This window comes from Pelophylax lessonae, assembly GCF_965119305.1.
Source record: "Pelophylax lessonae genome assembly, chromosome: 4".
Classification (NCBI taxonomy): Eukaryota; Metazoa; Chordata; class Amphibia; order Anura; family Ranidae; genus Pelophylax; species Pelophylax lessonae.
In genome coordinates this window covers 362976775-362993891 of record NC_138771.1, presented here as the reverse complement: position 1 = coordinate 362993891, position 17117 = coordinate 362976775, and the positions used below count along the sequence as shown (strand labels likewise).

Here is a 17117-nt window from a genome sequence, read left to right as displayed (position 1 = left end):
TCCTCAATCTTTGAAATTCATTTTTTTGATTGGGCCATACTGTACTTAAAAATAGCTTTTATAATAAAGGGAAGATATACAGAACTGCATGTTTGATACAGCAGTTGAAGTCAAACCCACTTCTGAACAGAAAAACATCTGACTCATCAATATCGAGCTCCAATTACCCCATTTTCAATAAATAAAAGGATCTTAAAGCATCACACCTTCTTGAATGACCTTGATAATAGAACGTACTTAATCTTGCATGTTTTGTTTTTTTGGCAACATGTAACTCTGCTTACATCTCCTGAGTTACATTCTAAAGTCCCCTAGGAGCCCTTACAACCATAAAATGTAATATGTAAATATTGGCTTCCACTAGGAAGGCGACATTTGACCTGGCTCCCCCTCATCATCACTTTTGCTTAATCAATGTGATGAATGGCCCCATTGGCCAGTAAGAAGCTTGTGAGGTTGAAGAAGTTGGGCAAGCCATAGCAGTTGGCATTTACATCAGGTTTTCTGAAAAACTATGGAACCTACCTGAAGCCATGCGTATGAACATGATGATGCTACTTTATATTAACAAAGTGAGTAAAATTGTCTAGAACCACTATTACAACTTGGACAAAGAACAGGACACTTTTTTTAAAACCACCATGAATAAACCCAGTTACCTTCAAAGGGTTTCAAACTGTCATACACTGACATAAAGAGCACATTCTATCAATATTGTTGACAGATGATTGATTATACAAAAAAAAAAAAAAAAAGCATTGATAGATGCACTCAGTTTCTTAAGTATTAGAAGCAAGCATTGTTTAGTTTCCAGGGAAATATTTACACATAAGACTGACTGGGTCTGATGACACACTAAAACCTGGCCCTCAAAAATCTCCTTTTGTTTTAGGATGCTTTCTCCAAGACACTATTAAAAATGTAAATTATGAACAGAGGCAACTTACCGAAACAGAAAGATCCTCAGTCTTTCGCTTGGCATTGGAGTCAAACAAGACATTTCGTCCTCGCTTCTCACAGTCCTGGTACACAATCAAGCGGATCTGACTTGGATCAAACTCATATGATGGCCAGCTACAAATAGAAAAAATACAGTTTGTTTGCATAAGAAAATAACTTTACAGAAATAGGAGTATATCCTCATCAACAGCGTTTTAGTTTTTCCCCCATAAAACCAGATATTAGAAAATAGTACACAAAAATAAAGATGCTCAACCCCTATGGAAAGATGATCTTGATTTGCAACAGCTTTGGGTAGGACTGCAAAAAGATAACGGAGACAATTTACAAAAAAAAGATAAAAAGGAAATCCAGACTACCAGGGGAATGAAATACTAGCCAATCAGGTTTTACCTTTTAAAATGAAGCAAAGTAAGAAACATTCCCTGTACATTTTAAAACAGGCCATCTAAAGATGCCATAAACAAATGCCAGATTGGAGCTTCAGCCCAGTTGGACAAGTTGATAAAAAAAACGTATTAGAAGGAACTTTAATGAAGGTCAGAATGCCAAAAGAATCACATACACGTAGGTATATAGTGTTTAAATTTCTAAGTGAGAAGCCATTGCTGCATTCTTTTAGGATATCTGTGTCCAAGAGCTGAGCAGAGACTTAGATAGCCCACTCACTCCAAGAAGTCATATTTGTATATATACTGTTGTGAAAGTATAAGAATACTATAAAGTATAACCTTGATAGATTATTAAAAGACAAACTGAACACATATTGTTATTACATTCACTACATTCCCATGTTAGTTGCTAAATCCACAGAATTGCACCTTGATTCCCAAGCAGGCTAAAAGGCTTGTAGTTTTCAGATTTCAAAAAACAGGTAACATAATACAATCGCCATTCAGTTAGGAAATTAATAAGGGTGGCACAAAATGATGGACACACTTAAAAATTGTATATTGTTTCGTAAACGTGAAGGCTTATAGGAAATGTTATTTTGCACCAAATGCTTATCGGTCAATTTAAAGACAATTGAATGCTGAATTCAATATAAAAATAGAATTCAAAATATATGCAGTATAAAAAAAAGAAAAAGGTTATGCTTACTTTAGTCTAAAAAAAAGTGTGAAGACCAGGCTTTTTTTGTATACATGTGAAAAGCATGTTTATTTTTTTTTGCTAGGAAATTACTTAGAACCCCCAAACATTATAATATATATATATATATATATATATATATATATATATATATATATATATATATATATATATATATATATATTATTTTATTTATTAAGCAGAGGCCCTAGAGAATAGAAGAAGTGAGAGAAGAGTGGATATTTGCTCAGGGGTTTCTTGAATGTGAATTTTTTTGAACACTAAAAAAACACACTTTTATGAATTTTAATGCACGTAAATACAATAGAATACCCAATTTTTGGTAACCCCTTCCCACTGCCTGTAAAAGCAATCAAGCAGCTAAATTAGCTGCTCAGATGGCTTTATCGCCTCCTGTAAAAAAAACAATACTGGGATTATGCCTGTAGCTGCATATATTTGAATTCTGTTTTTTGTATTGAATTCAGAGATCCATGGTCTTTAAATTGACAAACATTTGCATTTGGTGCAAAATAACATTTCCTAAAAGCCTGCAAAGTTGCAAACCATTAAAATTTCCAAAAGTGTCCACAATTTTCGTCACCACTGTATGTGTCCTGATCTAGAATTCCTGAAAACATTAAAATTATTACTTTTTATTATGATGTAGTTATCATGGCCATAAGGCTGAATTGCAGTTTATCTTGTTAAACATTGAAGGAATTTTGCCAACTATTAGCATGATGACTGATGTGAGCAATGGACTTGTTATAATTAAAGGTTTACAAGAGTTATATAAGAAAAAAAACTCTATTTACTGGGGTACTAGTACTACTGTAGAAGACCAAATGGACAGTATGTTATCATACCAGTGCTGTTCACCTAGTACCTAGTTCTGGTCCTCAAGTCTGAACAGCAACTCAGTCACTCAGCTTCTAGAGAGAATTCAGCAGGAAGCTTCATTCTGTAGTTATCTCCTGTGACCACACAAAGCTGCTTTATCAGAGCCTGTCCACACTGATTCTCCAGCAACATACACTTCTGACTTCTTGGAATTCTTTTCCGGACATGCTCCATGTTGCGTGCAGTTAAAGCCGTGAAGTTCCTAAGTATCTATGACTTTGCCACTTTGGGTATGAACCCCGTGCCCTAATGGACAAATCTAAAGACTATTTTTAAAGAATCTACGCACCTACTGTATTTATAGATCTTCAAGGCTTATCTGCTTTGCATGCTCGCCGTGTTAGCGCGATTTCTAATATTCTCATACATAGTTACATACTTTAAGTCAAGTCAGGATTAAAATCACCAGAAATAAAGCTTTTCAACAGCAATTGGTCTTGTTCAGTAGCTTGCCATAAGAGAAAGCTACTTTACCACCATTAATACTCAATGTTTCCACTACAAATGACAAATATTTGCCACATATATTCCAATAAGAAACAAGGCTAGTCTTTAAAAAAAAAGAAAAAGCAGAGAAAAAAAAAGAAGATGAGACTGCCATCAAAAAAGCTTTAAATTCACGCATCACTGCCACCTGGAATTATGAAATTTGATTGATTGCTGTGGGGAAAAAAAAAAACCTTTTCTCCACAGTTTTACAAATGGAGGCATAAAGCACGTCACGTAATGTCACGTGTTATTTGCTAGATTTAAAAATATTCTATAAAAACACAAAAATGAAATATAATTGTAAAATAATAATAAATGCAGTACATAATTACATAACACAACAAATATATCTAAATGTATTATATGTAAATATTAAAAATTATGGTGATAGTCTGTATACAAATCAAGTAGCATCCAAACTCTATACAGTGGTGGTGCTATCACAATTTATAAATATTAGCTACATTCAGAGTACCTGGACTGCATCTCGCCTTGTATGCAGATTCCCTCTCTAAAAGAAGAGGCAATTTAATAAAAAAAATAGAAAATCTCTCAGGAGCCAACCAATTGTTAAAAATAGCAATAGGCCAGATTAAGCCAAAACAAAAAGGTTGGCATGTGATAAACGGAGAGCTGGAGCTTGAACAGTATGCTGTCCATGTTGTGTTTTAAGCTGCACAGCACCGTCGACATCAGAAGAGACACCTTAAAAACATCTGCTGCCAGCGGTACAGTCTTTACTTTCACACCAAGAGCCATTGATTCTTGAGAGTTTTCAAAACAGTCGTGCTCTTCTTTGATTCGCGTGCGTGATTCTATCTGAAGGCACCCTAGGACTCTAATTAGCAGAGACAAAACTCTGAGTTGACCAAGCCGTGCGCCAGCTGAGATTCTCTGTCACTTCTTAAACAAATCTCATGTCTCTTCAACCACCTGACTATGATCTCTTGGCAGATGAGACTGTGCGTGTCCTCAGCCAAAAAGTGTCAGACAGATCAATGTGAAAGGACTGTGGAGGCTGCAAGATGAAGATGCCTTTGCTGTAATTCTGTCCCTGCTTATCCTCCACCTCCATGGGTGACATTCTAGGGAGCAGTAAGATGCATGTGTTCTGCTGAGAGGCGAGCCAGACAAACAGAAAAGCAGGCACTGACAGCCACCATGTGACACGGAGCTGTCAGTACTTGCCACCTGGATCTGAGGCACAAGTGCCAACCAATCCTTGAAACGCTTTCTGTTCATTTCAAGCACTTAACAAATCTCTGCGAGAAACTGGAGCTAGCTGCCTGCAGCACAGCAATACTATGCAATTCAATCAGGGATAGGAATAGACAACAGAATTTAAAGCTGTTTTTCATTAAAAAAAAAAAAAAAGATAAAAATATAAAAACGAGTTCGTAAGGAAAGATTGTTGCAAAAAATGACAAAAAGGGGCTTTGCTCTAACTCTGTTGTGTGGACGGTTCTGAATAAGAGTATCGAATATCTAAAAAAGATGGCAAACCTAATAAAGAAAAACAAAGCAATCTCCAGAGAAAACAATGCACTAGCAGCTTTGACATCACATTTATTCTGAAACCAAGACATCACACATTTTAAAGACTAAATCCCAAAAACCTTCACTATCTAGGAATGTAGTCAAGACTGCTTATACAGAAATATATATGCTGGTCTTTATCATGAAATATTAATATTAAAGCTGAGTACACAAGAGCCAAAAATCAGTCAAAAACAGTGGTTAAGCCGGAACTGGCCAACTAAGTCCATGTGGACTGCTGTCTGTTCAAACGGGCATGCTGGCATCGGATCAGCCAATGAAATGGGCTACCTTATGTGCTTCACGTAAAAATGTGCAAAAAGCCCATTGCATTTCAAAGATACTAGGCGTGAATGGGGCCTAAAGTGAATGTTAGAAAAAAAATTTCCCCATTTACAAAGATGTTATACTTACCTGCTCAGTATAATGCTCTTGCAAAGAGCAGACCCAATCTTCCTCTTGAGGGGACCTCACCGCCACTCTTGCCTCTTTCCCCCTGCCAAGTGCCCCCATAGCAAGCCGCATGCTATGGGGGCACTGTGTGGGCTCGATCCTGAGCTATGCCTTGTGTGTCTATCGACATACAGAGCGCAACTTAGCCCCCGCATCCTGCCCACTGACTTGGCAAAATGCCTAAAAATTGTGTACAAGCCAGTGGGTGATTCAAGAGGCACAGGTTTTTAACGTACAACATTACAACCTTGGGCCAGCCACCAGTCATAATAAACGGGATGTTAGCACCCCCCCCCCCCCCCGTATGGGGGAGAGAAAATGAGGGAGAAGAAATGCTGGAATATAAGTCAGTACCAATGCGCAAAAGTGTATGTGCTTTGTTTAAATAAATCCCCTCTGAAGTTGGTTGTCCTAGGTGTGTGGATGCTGCTGCAATATGAAAAACTATTAGTTTAGGTTTATTTTTATATTTTATAAGGGGGGTGTACTTTAGATGGGCAGTTTACATATGAGATAACGAATCTCAGTGGAATAACTGGAGTACTTTCAAGCTGGGATCTTCTTGCAGCGCAAATAAGTTTGACTGCATAAAACTGTAATAAAATGTTGGGGTATCAAGCCCTACAAATTGCAGTGTAAAGAATATTCATGCTGCTGAACACAATTCCATACCCATAGGGTTGAAGCCCATGACTTGCCATACACTACAGATACAAAAATGGATTTATGGAATCGCATAAAGCAGAATCCCATACAGATGGAAACCGTATGCTCATCAAGTGTCACAAGGAAATTTCTACATTCACACAAGGGTATAGCTAAATATAACAGACCTAGAAGTCATGTGCTACTCTAACCTCTATCCTTGCTTGCAAAGAGGGGGAAGCTTTACATTCACATTATTGCTGCAACTTCTCTAAAGACACTAAATGACCAGCAGTATGAAGAATAAAAATAAAGGAACATTGCTGGAATGACACTCGTGATACTGAATTTCCGGTAGTGACTGTACAGGGTTACTAAGGGACAATGGCACCCACCGCTTCATATTCTGATGAAAAAAGAAAATCATCTTCATATTGCATAACCTAAAATAGTAGGATTTTACATAAGCTCACCCACCACTGGTAATAAGAATCACCACTATGTAGGGATTGCTTGGCCATCCTTCCTCACATAGCAGTAGTAACAGTCATAGAAGAATCAACACTCAGGAGCACTGGGTCGAATATTACTAGGCTAACCCATAATAAATAGTCATATCTTAATAATTCAATTGTCTTCTATGTACAAAAACAAGGTTTACCCAATAATTCAACAATTGTAATCAAAGCATACGATGAATGAGATTTGGCAAGAAAACTGTTGAAGGTTGTGCTTAGTTACACCTTCTATGTGATTTGCATGGTGATCATAATGGTTCTCAGCACATGTAAGGACCATGGTCCCTCTAAGGCTCCATTCATACTTGTACAACTCTGAAGTTGCACCGACTTTGGAGTGCAACTTTGATGCAAATTTGGATGGGTATAACTTGGATACGACTTTGGCTTTGACCAGTGATAATGGACAACTGTTGCATTCTAGAACTCTCATGCAATTTTTGAGGGTTATCATTGAAGTCTATGGCCCTCAAATTGGCATGGCATGACAAATTGCACAAGTGTGAATGGACCTTTATGGTGATTTGTGATTGTAGCTGTATCAACTAGATGGTACATCCACTAAAATACATCAGAAATAAACAGTTTCAGGCAATCATCTGTGTGAAAGAAAGTTACCAATCTATTTGATTCTTAAATCCCAGTGAGAAGAATCCATGGACTCGTTTATGTTCATAGTAAAACACAAATGAACAGGCATACATAATACCAGCTGGTACTGGAAGACAATGAAGCATTTTATACTGAGACAAGCATTTAGCTGTGCCATCCATACTGTAGATTCAGACTCCATGACCTTTCTCAACAGCACATCACAAGCCCTCGCTGCATGGAAAACGGACAGTATTTATAAAGATATTCAACTGTAAGGTCATCTCTAGAGATAAACAGATCTCCTCTCAAAATGTAACTCCATCAACATACATGCAAATCGAATAGTTGTAATAAGTAGAAAGAAAAGACAGAGGAGCATATGAAAAGCAATACATTTAATAGAACAACCAGAATATACATTAGGCATAACGACTGGTCTCATTGTTCAGCTAATACTAAAGAGACTAAATAATATTCAGAATGAATAGGCTGAGCAGACAAAGTAAAAGTACACATGGAAGACAAGTCTGTGACCAGACTGGTTCTCCTGTTTGGTTGTGTTGGCTACATCACCTGTTTTGGCTTGCTGGGCATACAACACTAACCCTTGTGACAGATCAGATAGAACAATAAGAGCCTATGCCAAGAGTCTGTTTGCCGATGTCCTCAAATGCCACACGATTCCAGTCTCGTGATTCAGGAAGACTGAACACGTAGAGGATGATATTTTACTCTAGTTTCGTGTGGGCTTTATACTTGCTGTGCCATAATCTGTGTTACATGTAAATGTTAAAATTACCCAGGAGTGTTCACATAAATTACAAACACAGTACTATTTCTTCTTAATAACTTGAAAATATAGCTTGGGTAATCACGATTATTTAAACTACTAGTAAAGCAGAGGTAGGGTACCAATTTATCACACCACAGAGCACAATGTAAAGGTCAACTCCACCCAAACTGATATCCAAGTTCTGCATGATTACAGATAATTGGCTTTTTATATTGCTCAGTGATCCCTGCAGTAAGACATTCCTACCAAAGATCCTAAGTCCTCCCAAATTCTACCGCCAGGACAAAACCAAATTATTGTATTGTATTTAGCTTCATCTACTGGTAATGTAGACTAAAACTGGAAAGTCCAAACCCTGGCTTCTAGAATTGGGCAGAGAAAGAAACATGTGGCCAAATCGGACCATTTGATTCAGAGGAACAAGGATCTTACACAGGGTTTCTTAACCAGGGTTCTGTGAAAACTTGTGGTTCCTCCAGAGGTTGTTAAGTGGTCCTTGAGCAATTAAGTGTTTTTACTGCCCAAAAACCACTGATATAAATTATCTTTTTAGCGGTTTGTAAAGGGATATTTTTTTACACTTGTCAACCACGTAAGATTGTTCTTCTCCCGCTGACCATTAAATAAGGGGTCCTTCTCTCATTGGCCACCAATGTATGGGACTAGTACACTGACTACCAGTCTAAGGTCTCAAACACTAAGCATTTCTTCAGGCCCCCTGAACACCTTTTCTTCTAGCAGGAGAAAGAATGCTTGAAAATTATCTAAAGCAGCAGTTTCCACTTGCATTTAACCACTTAAGCCCCGGAAGATTTTACCCCCTTCCTGACCAGAGCCTATTTTGCGATTCAGCACTGCGTGATTTTAACGGACAATTGCGCGGTTGTGCGACGCTGTACCTAAACGAATTTGACGTCCTTTTTTTCCCCACAAACAGAGCTTTCTTTTGGTGGTATTTGATCACCTGTGCGATTTTTTGATCATGCGCTATAAACAAAAAAATAGCGTCAATTTTGCAAATATAACAATATTTTTAACATTTTTTTTTATATGAAATTCCCCCCAAAAAATGTAAAAATCTAAATTTAACATTTTCGGCCAATTTGTTTTATGCTACATATGTTTGGTAAAAAAAAAAATAAATAAATTGCAAAAAGCGTATTTTGATTGGTTTACGCAAAAGTTATCGCGTTTACTAACAAAGGGAAAGATTTTTGTAATTTTTGTTTTTTTTTTTAACGCGTAATGGCAGCGATCTGCGTTTTTTTTTTTGCGGTACTGCGACATTGCAGTGGACAGATTGGACCCTTGACTGACATTTTTGACACTTTTGGGGTTACCAGTGACATTTCTACAGTAATCAGTGCTATACATATGCACTGTTACTGTAAAATTACACTGGCAGTGAATGGGGTTAACTATTTTTGAGAGGGAGGGGTTATGTGTGTCCCTAGGGGCGCGATTCTAACTGTGATTGGCTGTGGCTTGAGGTGTAGGAACAGCGATCAACGGTCCTACATAGTAGAACCGTATAATCACTATTCCTACACAGGGGAGAATGACAGGCAGCTTGTTTACATCAGCCACCTGCCTTTCTCCCTCTGCACCAACGACATCGGGTCCGCGGGTCACACACGCGGGGGGTCCGTGACCGCGCGGGTAGCACGCCTCCGGGGGCGCGCGCTCACTCCCTAGACCCTCACAGGCTAGCGACCTAGTACTACGTCGCTCTGCCTGTGAGGGGCTGACCGCTGCAGTAAATAGTCGTGCGGCGGTCGGCAAGCGGTTAAATGAGTTTCAGTTTGTCAAACACTTGAGCATTTATGGATTCCATTTTAAAAATTAATATTCTGGTCTTGGAATAAAAACAATCAAGTGCTGAAAGTGTAGATTTTACAGGCATGTTCTGCGTGTTTTCTGCTCTTCAGCATCTCCCCAGAATGCATGGGTGGTACTTTTGTTTTTCCTGCCTGTAAACGCCTATGTGTGCATTGAGATAACGTAGGTGAACATAGAATGCATTTACAGGCAGAAGAAAAAAAAAAAAAAAACACCAAAACGCCTGTAAGTAGCATTTTTTAAGCTCTGTGTGCATGAGGCCTAAGAAGGACCGACCACCAGTGTAGGGGGCTCTACATTTTTCACCATTGCGGTTTCCTTTCTGGCCATTATTTGTATTTGTTAAATTTCATGATTGTTATTTTTTCTTGTAGAGCAGGTGAGTGTTAAAAAAATAAATAAATAAATAATAAATATTGTCTGGTTGTCAAAAATGCTAGGTACCCTACATTCTTTATTCTTTTAGGCTCCATGTACACGGGACGTTGTTAAAAGTCCCTTTGAATGCTGGAATTTTTAGGACGTTTGAAACGTCCGTTCAGTCGCGTTTGTACCCGCGTTTAGCAGGCGTTTGCGTTTAGAACCGTTCCTAGAGGTCAAAAAAATGATTCCCCTTTAAAATAAAAAAACGCGAATGCTAAACGCGGGTCATCGCGTTCGGACGCGTTCAGATGCGTTTGAAACGCCGGGAAACACACGTTCGAACGCAAATAATTGCGTTCTAAAAAAAGTCCCTGAACGCAACTGCCTGCAAATGACTGTAAACGACCTGGTGTACATGGACAGATAAGATAAAATGTAGATGGGTTCAGGGGCTTCTGAAAAAAACGCCCAACTGCTCCTAAAATGGCCATTTCCAGCGTCCCGTGTACATGGAGCCTAACATGTTAAATTTACTGACCATTCACATGTGCAGTGAGCTATAGAGGTAATAATTTAGCAGGGGTTCCCTGAGACATGAAAATTATTTTTTTGGGTTCCTCTGTATTGAAAAGGTTGAGAAAGGCTGATCTAGTGCGTTTCTGAACACATTGACGCAGCTACCTCTCCCACAAAATTAGCCACTAGATAGAGCACCGCCACATTTCTGCACATAACGAGAGAGCCGCCCCCCCGCCCCCCCATGCCATTTCAGTTAATTATTCATTTTCGTGGGTGCACATTATTGCAATCAGAGCCTTTTTTTCCCACTGAGGGAAATCCTCTAAAAATGAACAGTTTGAGAATTGCAATTTGGAGAATGAATGAGCAGACATCCCAAGAACAGTTGACAAAGTCTATCTCAGGAATTTGCCGTTGGGCCATCAAGAGCTTCCCACTCAGCCTGTCATGTGACCTGCTAAGTTGATTCAGTCATGAGACACCAATTGTGAGTGAGCAAATTAGGACACAAAGAATTAGACACTGAAAATACAGGAACAGCTGTGCAAGTTCTATGATTAAGATAAACAGGACACCGAGGTTCAAAGTAAATGTTACACAATACACAAGGATTTACATTATTTAAATATGTAATGGAATTCCTAAGTAGGGATATCAGTCTATGACTAATGTTCATCATAGCAACAAGGTTTTCACAAAAAAAACCTGCACATAATGATCTCATAAAAAAAAAGTTGTCCAAGCTAGGACTTAACCCTTGGGTGGTTCCGTGGATAAGCAGTTCGCTAAGGCCCCATTTACACTTGTGCGACTTGTCATGCAGCTGTGGATCCCAAAGTTGTATGACAAGTTGCACCCATGTTTCCCAATGAGTACTGCTTATATCTGTGCGACTAAAAGTCACAGAAATTTTAAAGTAACTCCTGCACTACTTTGGTCTGACTTTCATGCGATTTGGGGGCCATAGACTTCAAAGTAAACCCTCAAAAGTCACACCTGCATGCAAATTTTCATTTGGTTTCTTTATTTTCTACCGAATTCTAAATTTTCAGAACTATTTGAATTAGTTGGGAATTGAGCTGGTTTCCCCACGGACAGCTGAATGTAAAAAAAAAAAAAAAAAAAAAAAAATGTAAAAAAGGATGGGAGAAAAATTAAAAGATGCCCCCCCCCCCCCCAATGCATACCAGGCCATTGGGGTCTGGTATGGGTTTTAGGGCAACCCCATGCAAAAAACGTAATAAAAAAAAAAAACCTCCCATGAGCAACCCCAGCCCCCCTACCGCCCCCGCCCAGAATCCATACCAGACCCGTATCCAAATCCGAGCATGCAGCCCATGTTAATGGGGACAAAGGCTTCTTCCCCCACAAACTCTGGTCCCAATGAAGGCTCCTACCATCTGCCAGCTCTTAAATAAGCGGTGGGGCCACCCAGTGATGTCACCGGGTAGCCCTACCCCCTTGTGACATCACCAACCCAGCATGCCCTCGGGCAATGTCGTCACAAGAGGGCAGTGTCACCCGTGGCTCGACCCCTTAGTTAAGAGCTGTCAGAGTCAGCTGGCATTGTGATTGACGATGAATCTACACTTTTTTTTTTACTAAAGAAATTGTGAAAAACTTGCGTTGTGTTTTTATTTACTTTTTGGTGAATGAGTAGTGGTACTATGTACCGCATACTCAGTCACATAGGGAGGGGGCAGGATCTGGGGGCTGCCTTGTTAAAAGGGGGCTTCCAGATTCAAAAAAGCCCCCTGCCCACAGACGCCAACAACCATTGGCCAGAGTTGTAGGGAAGAGGCCCTTGTCTCCATCAACATGGAGACAAGGTTCTTTGGGGAAGGGTGAGCTCCCCCTATGTTGAGGGCATGTGGCCCGGTATGGTTCAGGAGGGGGGTGTTCGCTGCCAACCCCCCTCCTGACCTGCTGGGCTGCATGCTCAGATAAGTGTCTGGTATGGATTTTGGGGGAGGCTCTACGCCGTTTTTTTCTACACTTTTAGTGGACACATGTCTGATTCTATCCGCCTCCCTATAGAGTAGTGGTCCTCAACCCTGGCCTACAGGGCCCACTAAAGCCTCGTACACGCACAGATTGTTGGCCGACCGATCGGCCGTCTTTTGTCCAGTGTTGTTGTGTTGGTTGAAATGTGCTCTAGACTGCACACAAATTTTGTCGGCCAACAACAACCAACTTCAGAAGTGATGTCATGTGCTGGTTAAATTTCTGTGTGTTTTTTCTTCTCTGAGCATGCCCAGTCTTGCTCATCTGATTTTTGTCTGCCGAAATCTGTACTGACTGACGAACAATCGGCCGTTCTGTTGATGGCCAGCAAAAATTTTATAGCATGCACACCAGATTTTGTTCGGCCGAAAAGTCGCAGTCGGTTGTCGGAAGCATCATACTAACAAGCCGACAATCGGCCGATCGGACGTTGGCCGAAAATTCACGGCCGACAATCGGTGCGTGTGTACGAGGCTTAACAGGCCAGATTTGCAAGATAACTGAAATACATCCCAGGTGATATCATTTGCTGCTCAGTGATTGCATTACTTTAGTCTGCATCTCCCCAAGGTAATACTTAAAATCTGGCCTGTTAGTGGGCCCTGTAGGCCAGGGTTGAGGACCACTGCTATAGAGAACAATGGGTGGTCAGAACGGGTCCGCCTGAAAAACGAATAGGAGGACTTGATTGGTCCGCTCGCGTGAAAGGGGCCTTATTACCTACCTTAAACACTGGTTGTTTTAAAATGTCCACACTGGAGAACTACAACGTTGTCGGTTTTTTTGTTACGTTATTAATTGTTTTAATACTTTTTTGATCATTTATTTTTCTATGTACACTACTGCAGATAGCAGGCTAGAGAAAAGCTTGGAGCTCAAGGGCAGCCCTTTAAAAAACAGAACTTTTCCTGAAAAAGCATTCTGCTGCTACATGTTTACTGGGACATTTCAGGAATGTATTCATACAGAATGGTAAACTTACTAATAGTTCCAGTTCATAAAAGTACTAAGCTACAAAAATATAAAAAATTAAAAGGATTTCACCTTTCTTCAGTTCAGAGCTAGCTGATCAATAAAGATAACATCCTACTGGCTGCAAAGTTTTGACAACGCCTTTCTGCTTTCCTGAATAATGGCCACCAAGAGGTATCATATAGTGGTTAATCTTTGTTTACAATTCAGCAGCGTGTTTCCAGAAGCACAACTTTCCGGTGTAGTAAGAAACATGGGTGATTTCCAGAAACTCTACTTCCTCTAATGACTAATAGAAGGCACAGCCTTCATCGCTCTGTGAAGTGGTATTGGTGGTACTGTACTATTTTAGAAGAAAGTGACAATACAGGAATTAAAATTTCCTCATTATTGTGAGTTTCACCAACTAAGCCTAGAATAAAAAGAGATGAGTAACCTGAGCTACCTTTAAACTCACGGAATAACATCTGTTTTACTTTACAGCCTGATACGCTATGGCAGGGGTCTCCAAACTATGGTCCTCCAGTTATTCAGGAACTACAATTCCCATCATGCGTAGTCATGTCTGTGAATGTCACGAGTTTTACAATGCCACATGGGTTGTGTAGTTCTGCAACATCTGGAGGGCCGTAGTTTTAAGATCCCTGCGCTATGGAATAGGCACACAGTGTTTCCAGCAGATTCATCACTTCCCCCCATAATTAAGATTTCTCTAGAATGCGCGTCGAACACAAGGCCCACAGGCCCAATCTGGCCCTCCAGGCCATTTCATGTGGCCTTCGCACCTCTCCTGCAGTTGTGGCACCCTCTCATCTCCGCTCCTACCTTGTCTCAGAAGCCAGCAGCAGAGAGGAGGATAGAACTCCTTCACCAGATCCTGCACTTCTCTGTGCAGGGGCTCATCTCTGCTCTCAACCCCCATCTCAGCAGTCGGCAGCAGAGAGGAGGGCAGGAGGACTCCTGCAGATCCTACGCCTCTCTGTGCAGCTGCAGCACCAGTGGGAAGCAGGATGCCAGAGCTGATGTGAAATTCCTGCAAGGGACATCTGACTCCCCGCCTTGGCCACAAACTGGAGAGAAGCAATGGCTGCTGCAGGAGATACCAATGTTGCAGGAAAAGGTCACAGGAGCCGCCAGGGTCCAGGAACCTTCCAGAAAACCACCTGTAGTACACCTCAATGCTCCCCTGGTAAAAGGAATGTGTTTCAAAGCAATACTTCTTTTATCACATTTTAGATGTCCCTTACAAAGGCTTCACATCAGCTCCAGCAGCCTGCTTCCCACTGCAAGCCCCTCCCCCCTCCTCATTGTTTGCGAGTGTAATATCTTATTCGTTTTCATTATTAAATATTTCGGTACTGCACTATGAGATGTGCGCTCTCTTTTATTCTTTCCTCTTGTTCCACACTTTTGCTGCAATGCCCACCTTCAGTCTGGAGCCTCACACAAGTCTGTTTATGCCCCCTGCCTGTCCATAGGGCTCCACAGACAATCAGGTCCAGGCGAAAAACTGTCAGGCAGCAGTGCCATGTGAAATGGGCCTAGAGCCTTACTTTTTTGGATAAAGTGGGACAGTGTAGAAACTCCTTTCTTGTCCTGTATACACAGCATCTCCTTTTTAATCAATGGACATTGCAAGTCCCCATAAGATTTCCTCTCTATCCTTGTAGTTGTTACAACTTGAAACATTTGATTTTCCCAAACTTTAAGTCCTAAAGCAATGGTCACCAATACAAAAAGATACTACATTTCCACAAAATAACCCTTCCCCAATCAATTTCAAACAAGTAAGCATTTCTATGCACCTCAGCTCATTTTGTGACATTTTAACAGTAGGTAAAGTGTCTTGTATTGTATAGGTGTAAGGCACTATCCCCAAAGCTCATCCAGCAGAAAACTAGTCCACATTGGAAAATGTGGCCATTTTCTGTGTGGCTAGTGTAAACCAGCCCTGAACGTCTCTTTTTTGCTCCCTTTTGAATGGCAAATGGTTGGCAACATTTTGTTATATCGGTCTGATAAAAGGGAAAAAAAAAAACTGTTGATGTTGCCAGAAATTCAGAGCTGTCTTGTTTTCTCTGCACTTTTAATGTGAGTTTTCTTTTTACTCAGCATGGAAAAAGGTTGAGTGTAGGTCTTTGGGCCGACCCTGAAGCCTAGGAGAAGCATGTGTGACCCTTAGGTTCCCTCCTGTGCCTTGGAGGTCTCTGTTTAGTGACTTGCCCCCAGCTAGGAATCTTGTGTGTAGGGTCAGGTAAAGGTTCTTTCTCTTCAGGGGTATGGGGAGCTGGGGACCAGTGACACATCCTTGCACTTTGTTTGTGTTCACATGAACTATTTAAATTCACTTTTAATTTTTTTGCACACTGTGGGCTCAAAAGTGGGGGGAGAAAATAGGTTACTGGTTCCCTATGCAAAAACAATAAAGTTAAGTGGGAAAAAAATAAAAAGCAAATGTAAAAAGATACACCACCTCCCCAAAAACGTTTTGAGCACCGACCTACATATATGTACATAAACACACAGGTCAGGGACGACCATGTACAAAAGTCAATTGCGCTACACATGCTACATATTGCCACTCATGCTGGAGTGAGAGTCATTAGATACAACTCGAAGTAGATGACCTGTAAAAGCTTTCAAAGTGCCGCCTATAGAAAGTTTTGGATACCATGTGCAATTTTATGGCTTGACATGTTGTTGTATTTACTCAGCATCACCTCATCTTTTAAATCTTTTCCCAAAAAAATGTGTATGTTTATGTGAGTCATAAAAAAATTGGAGACACAAAAACGTCATTGGCAGCAAGAGGGTTAACACAGATCATGGTAACAGCACATAGAATACAATGGTTTTATATGTGCTTTGCCCACACCACAGTGCCATGCAGGATGTGCGCTGCAGTGCGTCCTGTTAAAATACAACATTTTAATGCAACACAATGAAGGCATACAAATGTACTGCCAGTCAACTGAAATTAAAGAAAAATAAAAAATACAGTAAAATTTCTGTTTGTATTTTGACCCTTTCAGGAACCTGTCACTTTACAATAGAGGACCCTGAACTGTATAGCAATGTGCATAAAAATGCACATCAATGCATTGAGGTGAATTTAGCATGCATTACAGCATGAACAGGCCCTTAAATGGCTAAAGCACAAGAAACATGCATGTACTGCAGAGATGTACTCCATTTTTTGGCGATTTTTGGCTTAGCATACACCTTAAAGAAAACACTGCCTCCCCAAACAAAATGTCAAGAGACAGCTTTTCATCTAAACAAGAATATTGAAGTAAACTTCTCACCAAGCTGTTTGCAGTATAAGCTAGTAAAGAGCAGTTCCAACCCAAGGAGTCACAGTAAAATCTTATGTGCCTTCTTATAGTCAAGCTTGAAGCTTCACCATCTCTGCCATTAGCAGACGCGTTATCACCTGA

The 17117-nt window shown here is 40.3% G+C and overlaps 1 protein-coding gene across 3 annotated transcripts in view; it reads right to left on the bottom strand.

Moving 5' to 3' along the window:
• FNIP1 (folliculin interacting protein 1) overlaps positions 1-17117 on the bottom strand; it is a 160424-nt gene that overhangs the window by 98382 nt on the left and 44925 nt on the right. For 2 of the 3 annotated variants that reach the window (XM_082257158.1, XM_082257160.1), the window contains exon 2: positions 948-1074. In XM_082257158.1, the coding sequence (XP_082113284.1) occupies positions 948-1074 (127 nt within the window). Of the gene's footprint in view, positions 1-947; positions 1075-3919; positions 4538-17117 lie in introns of those variants that run through there. The other variant, XM_082257159.1, reaches the window with a different exon arrangement.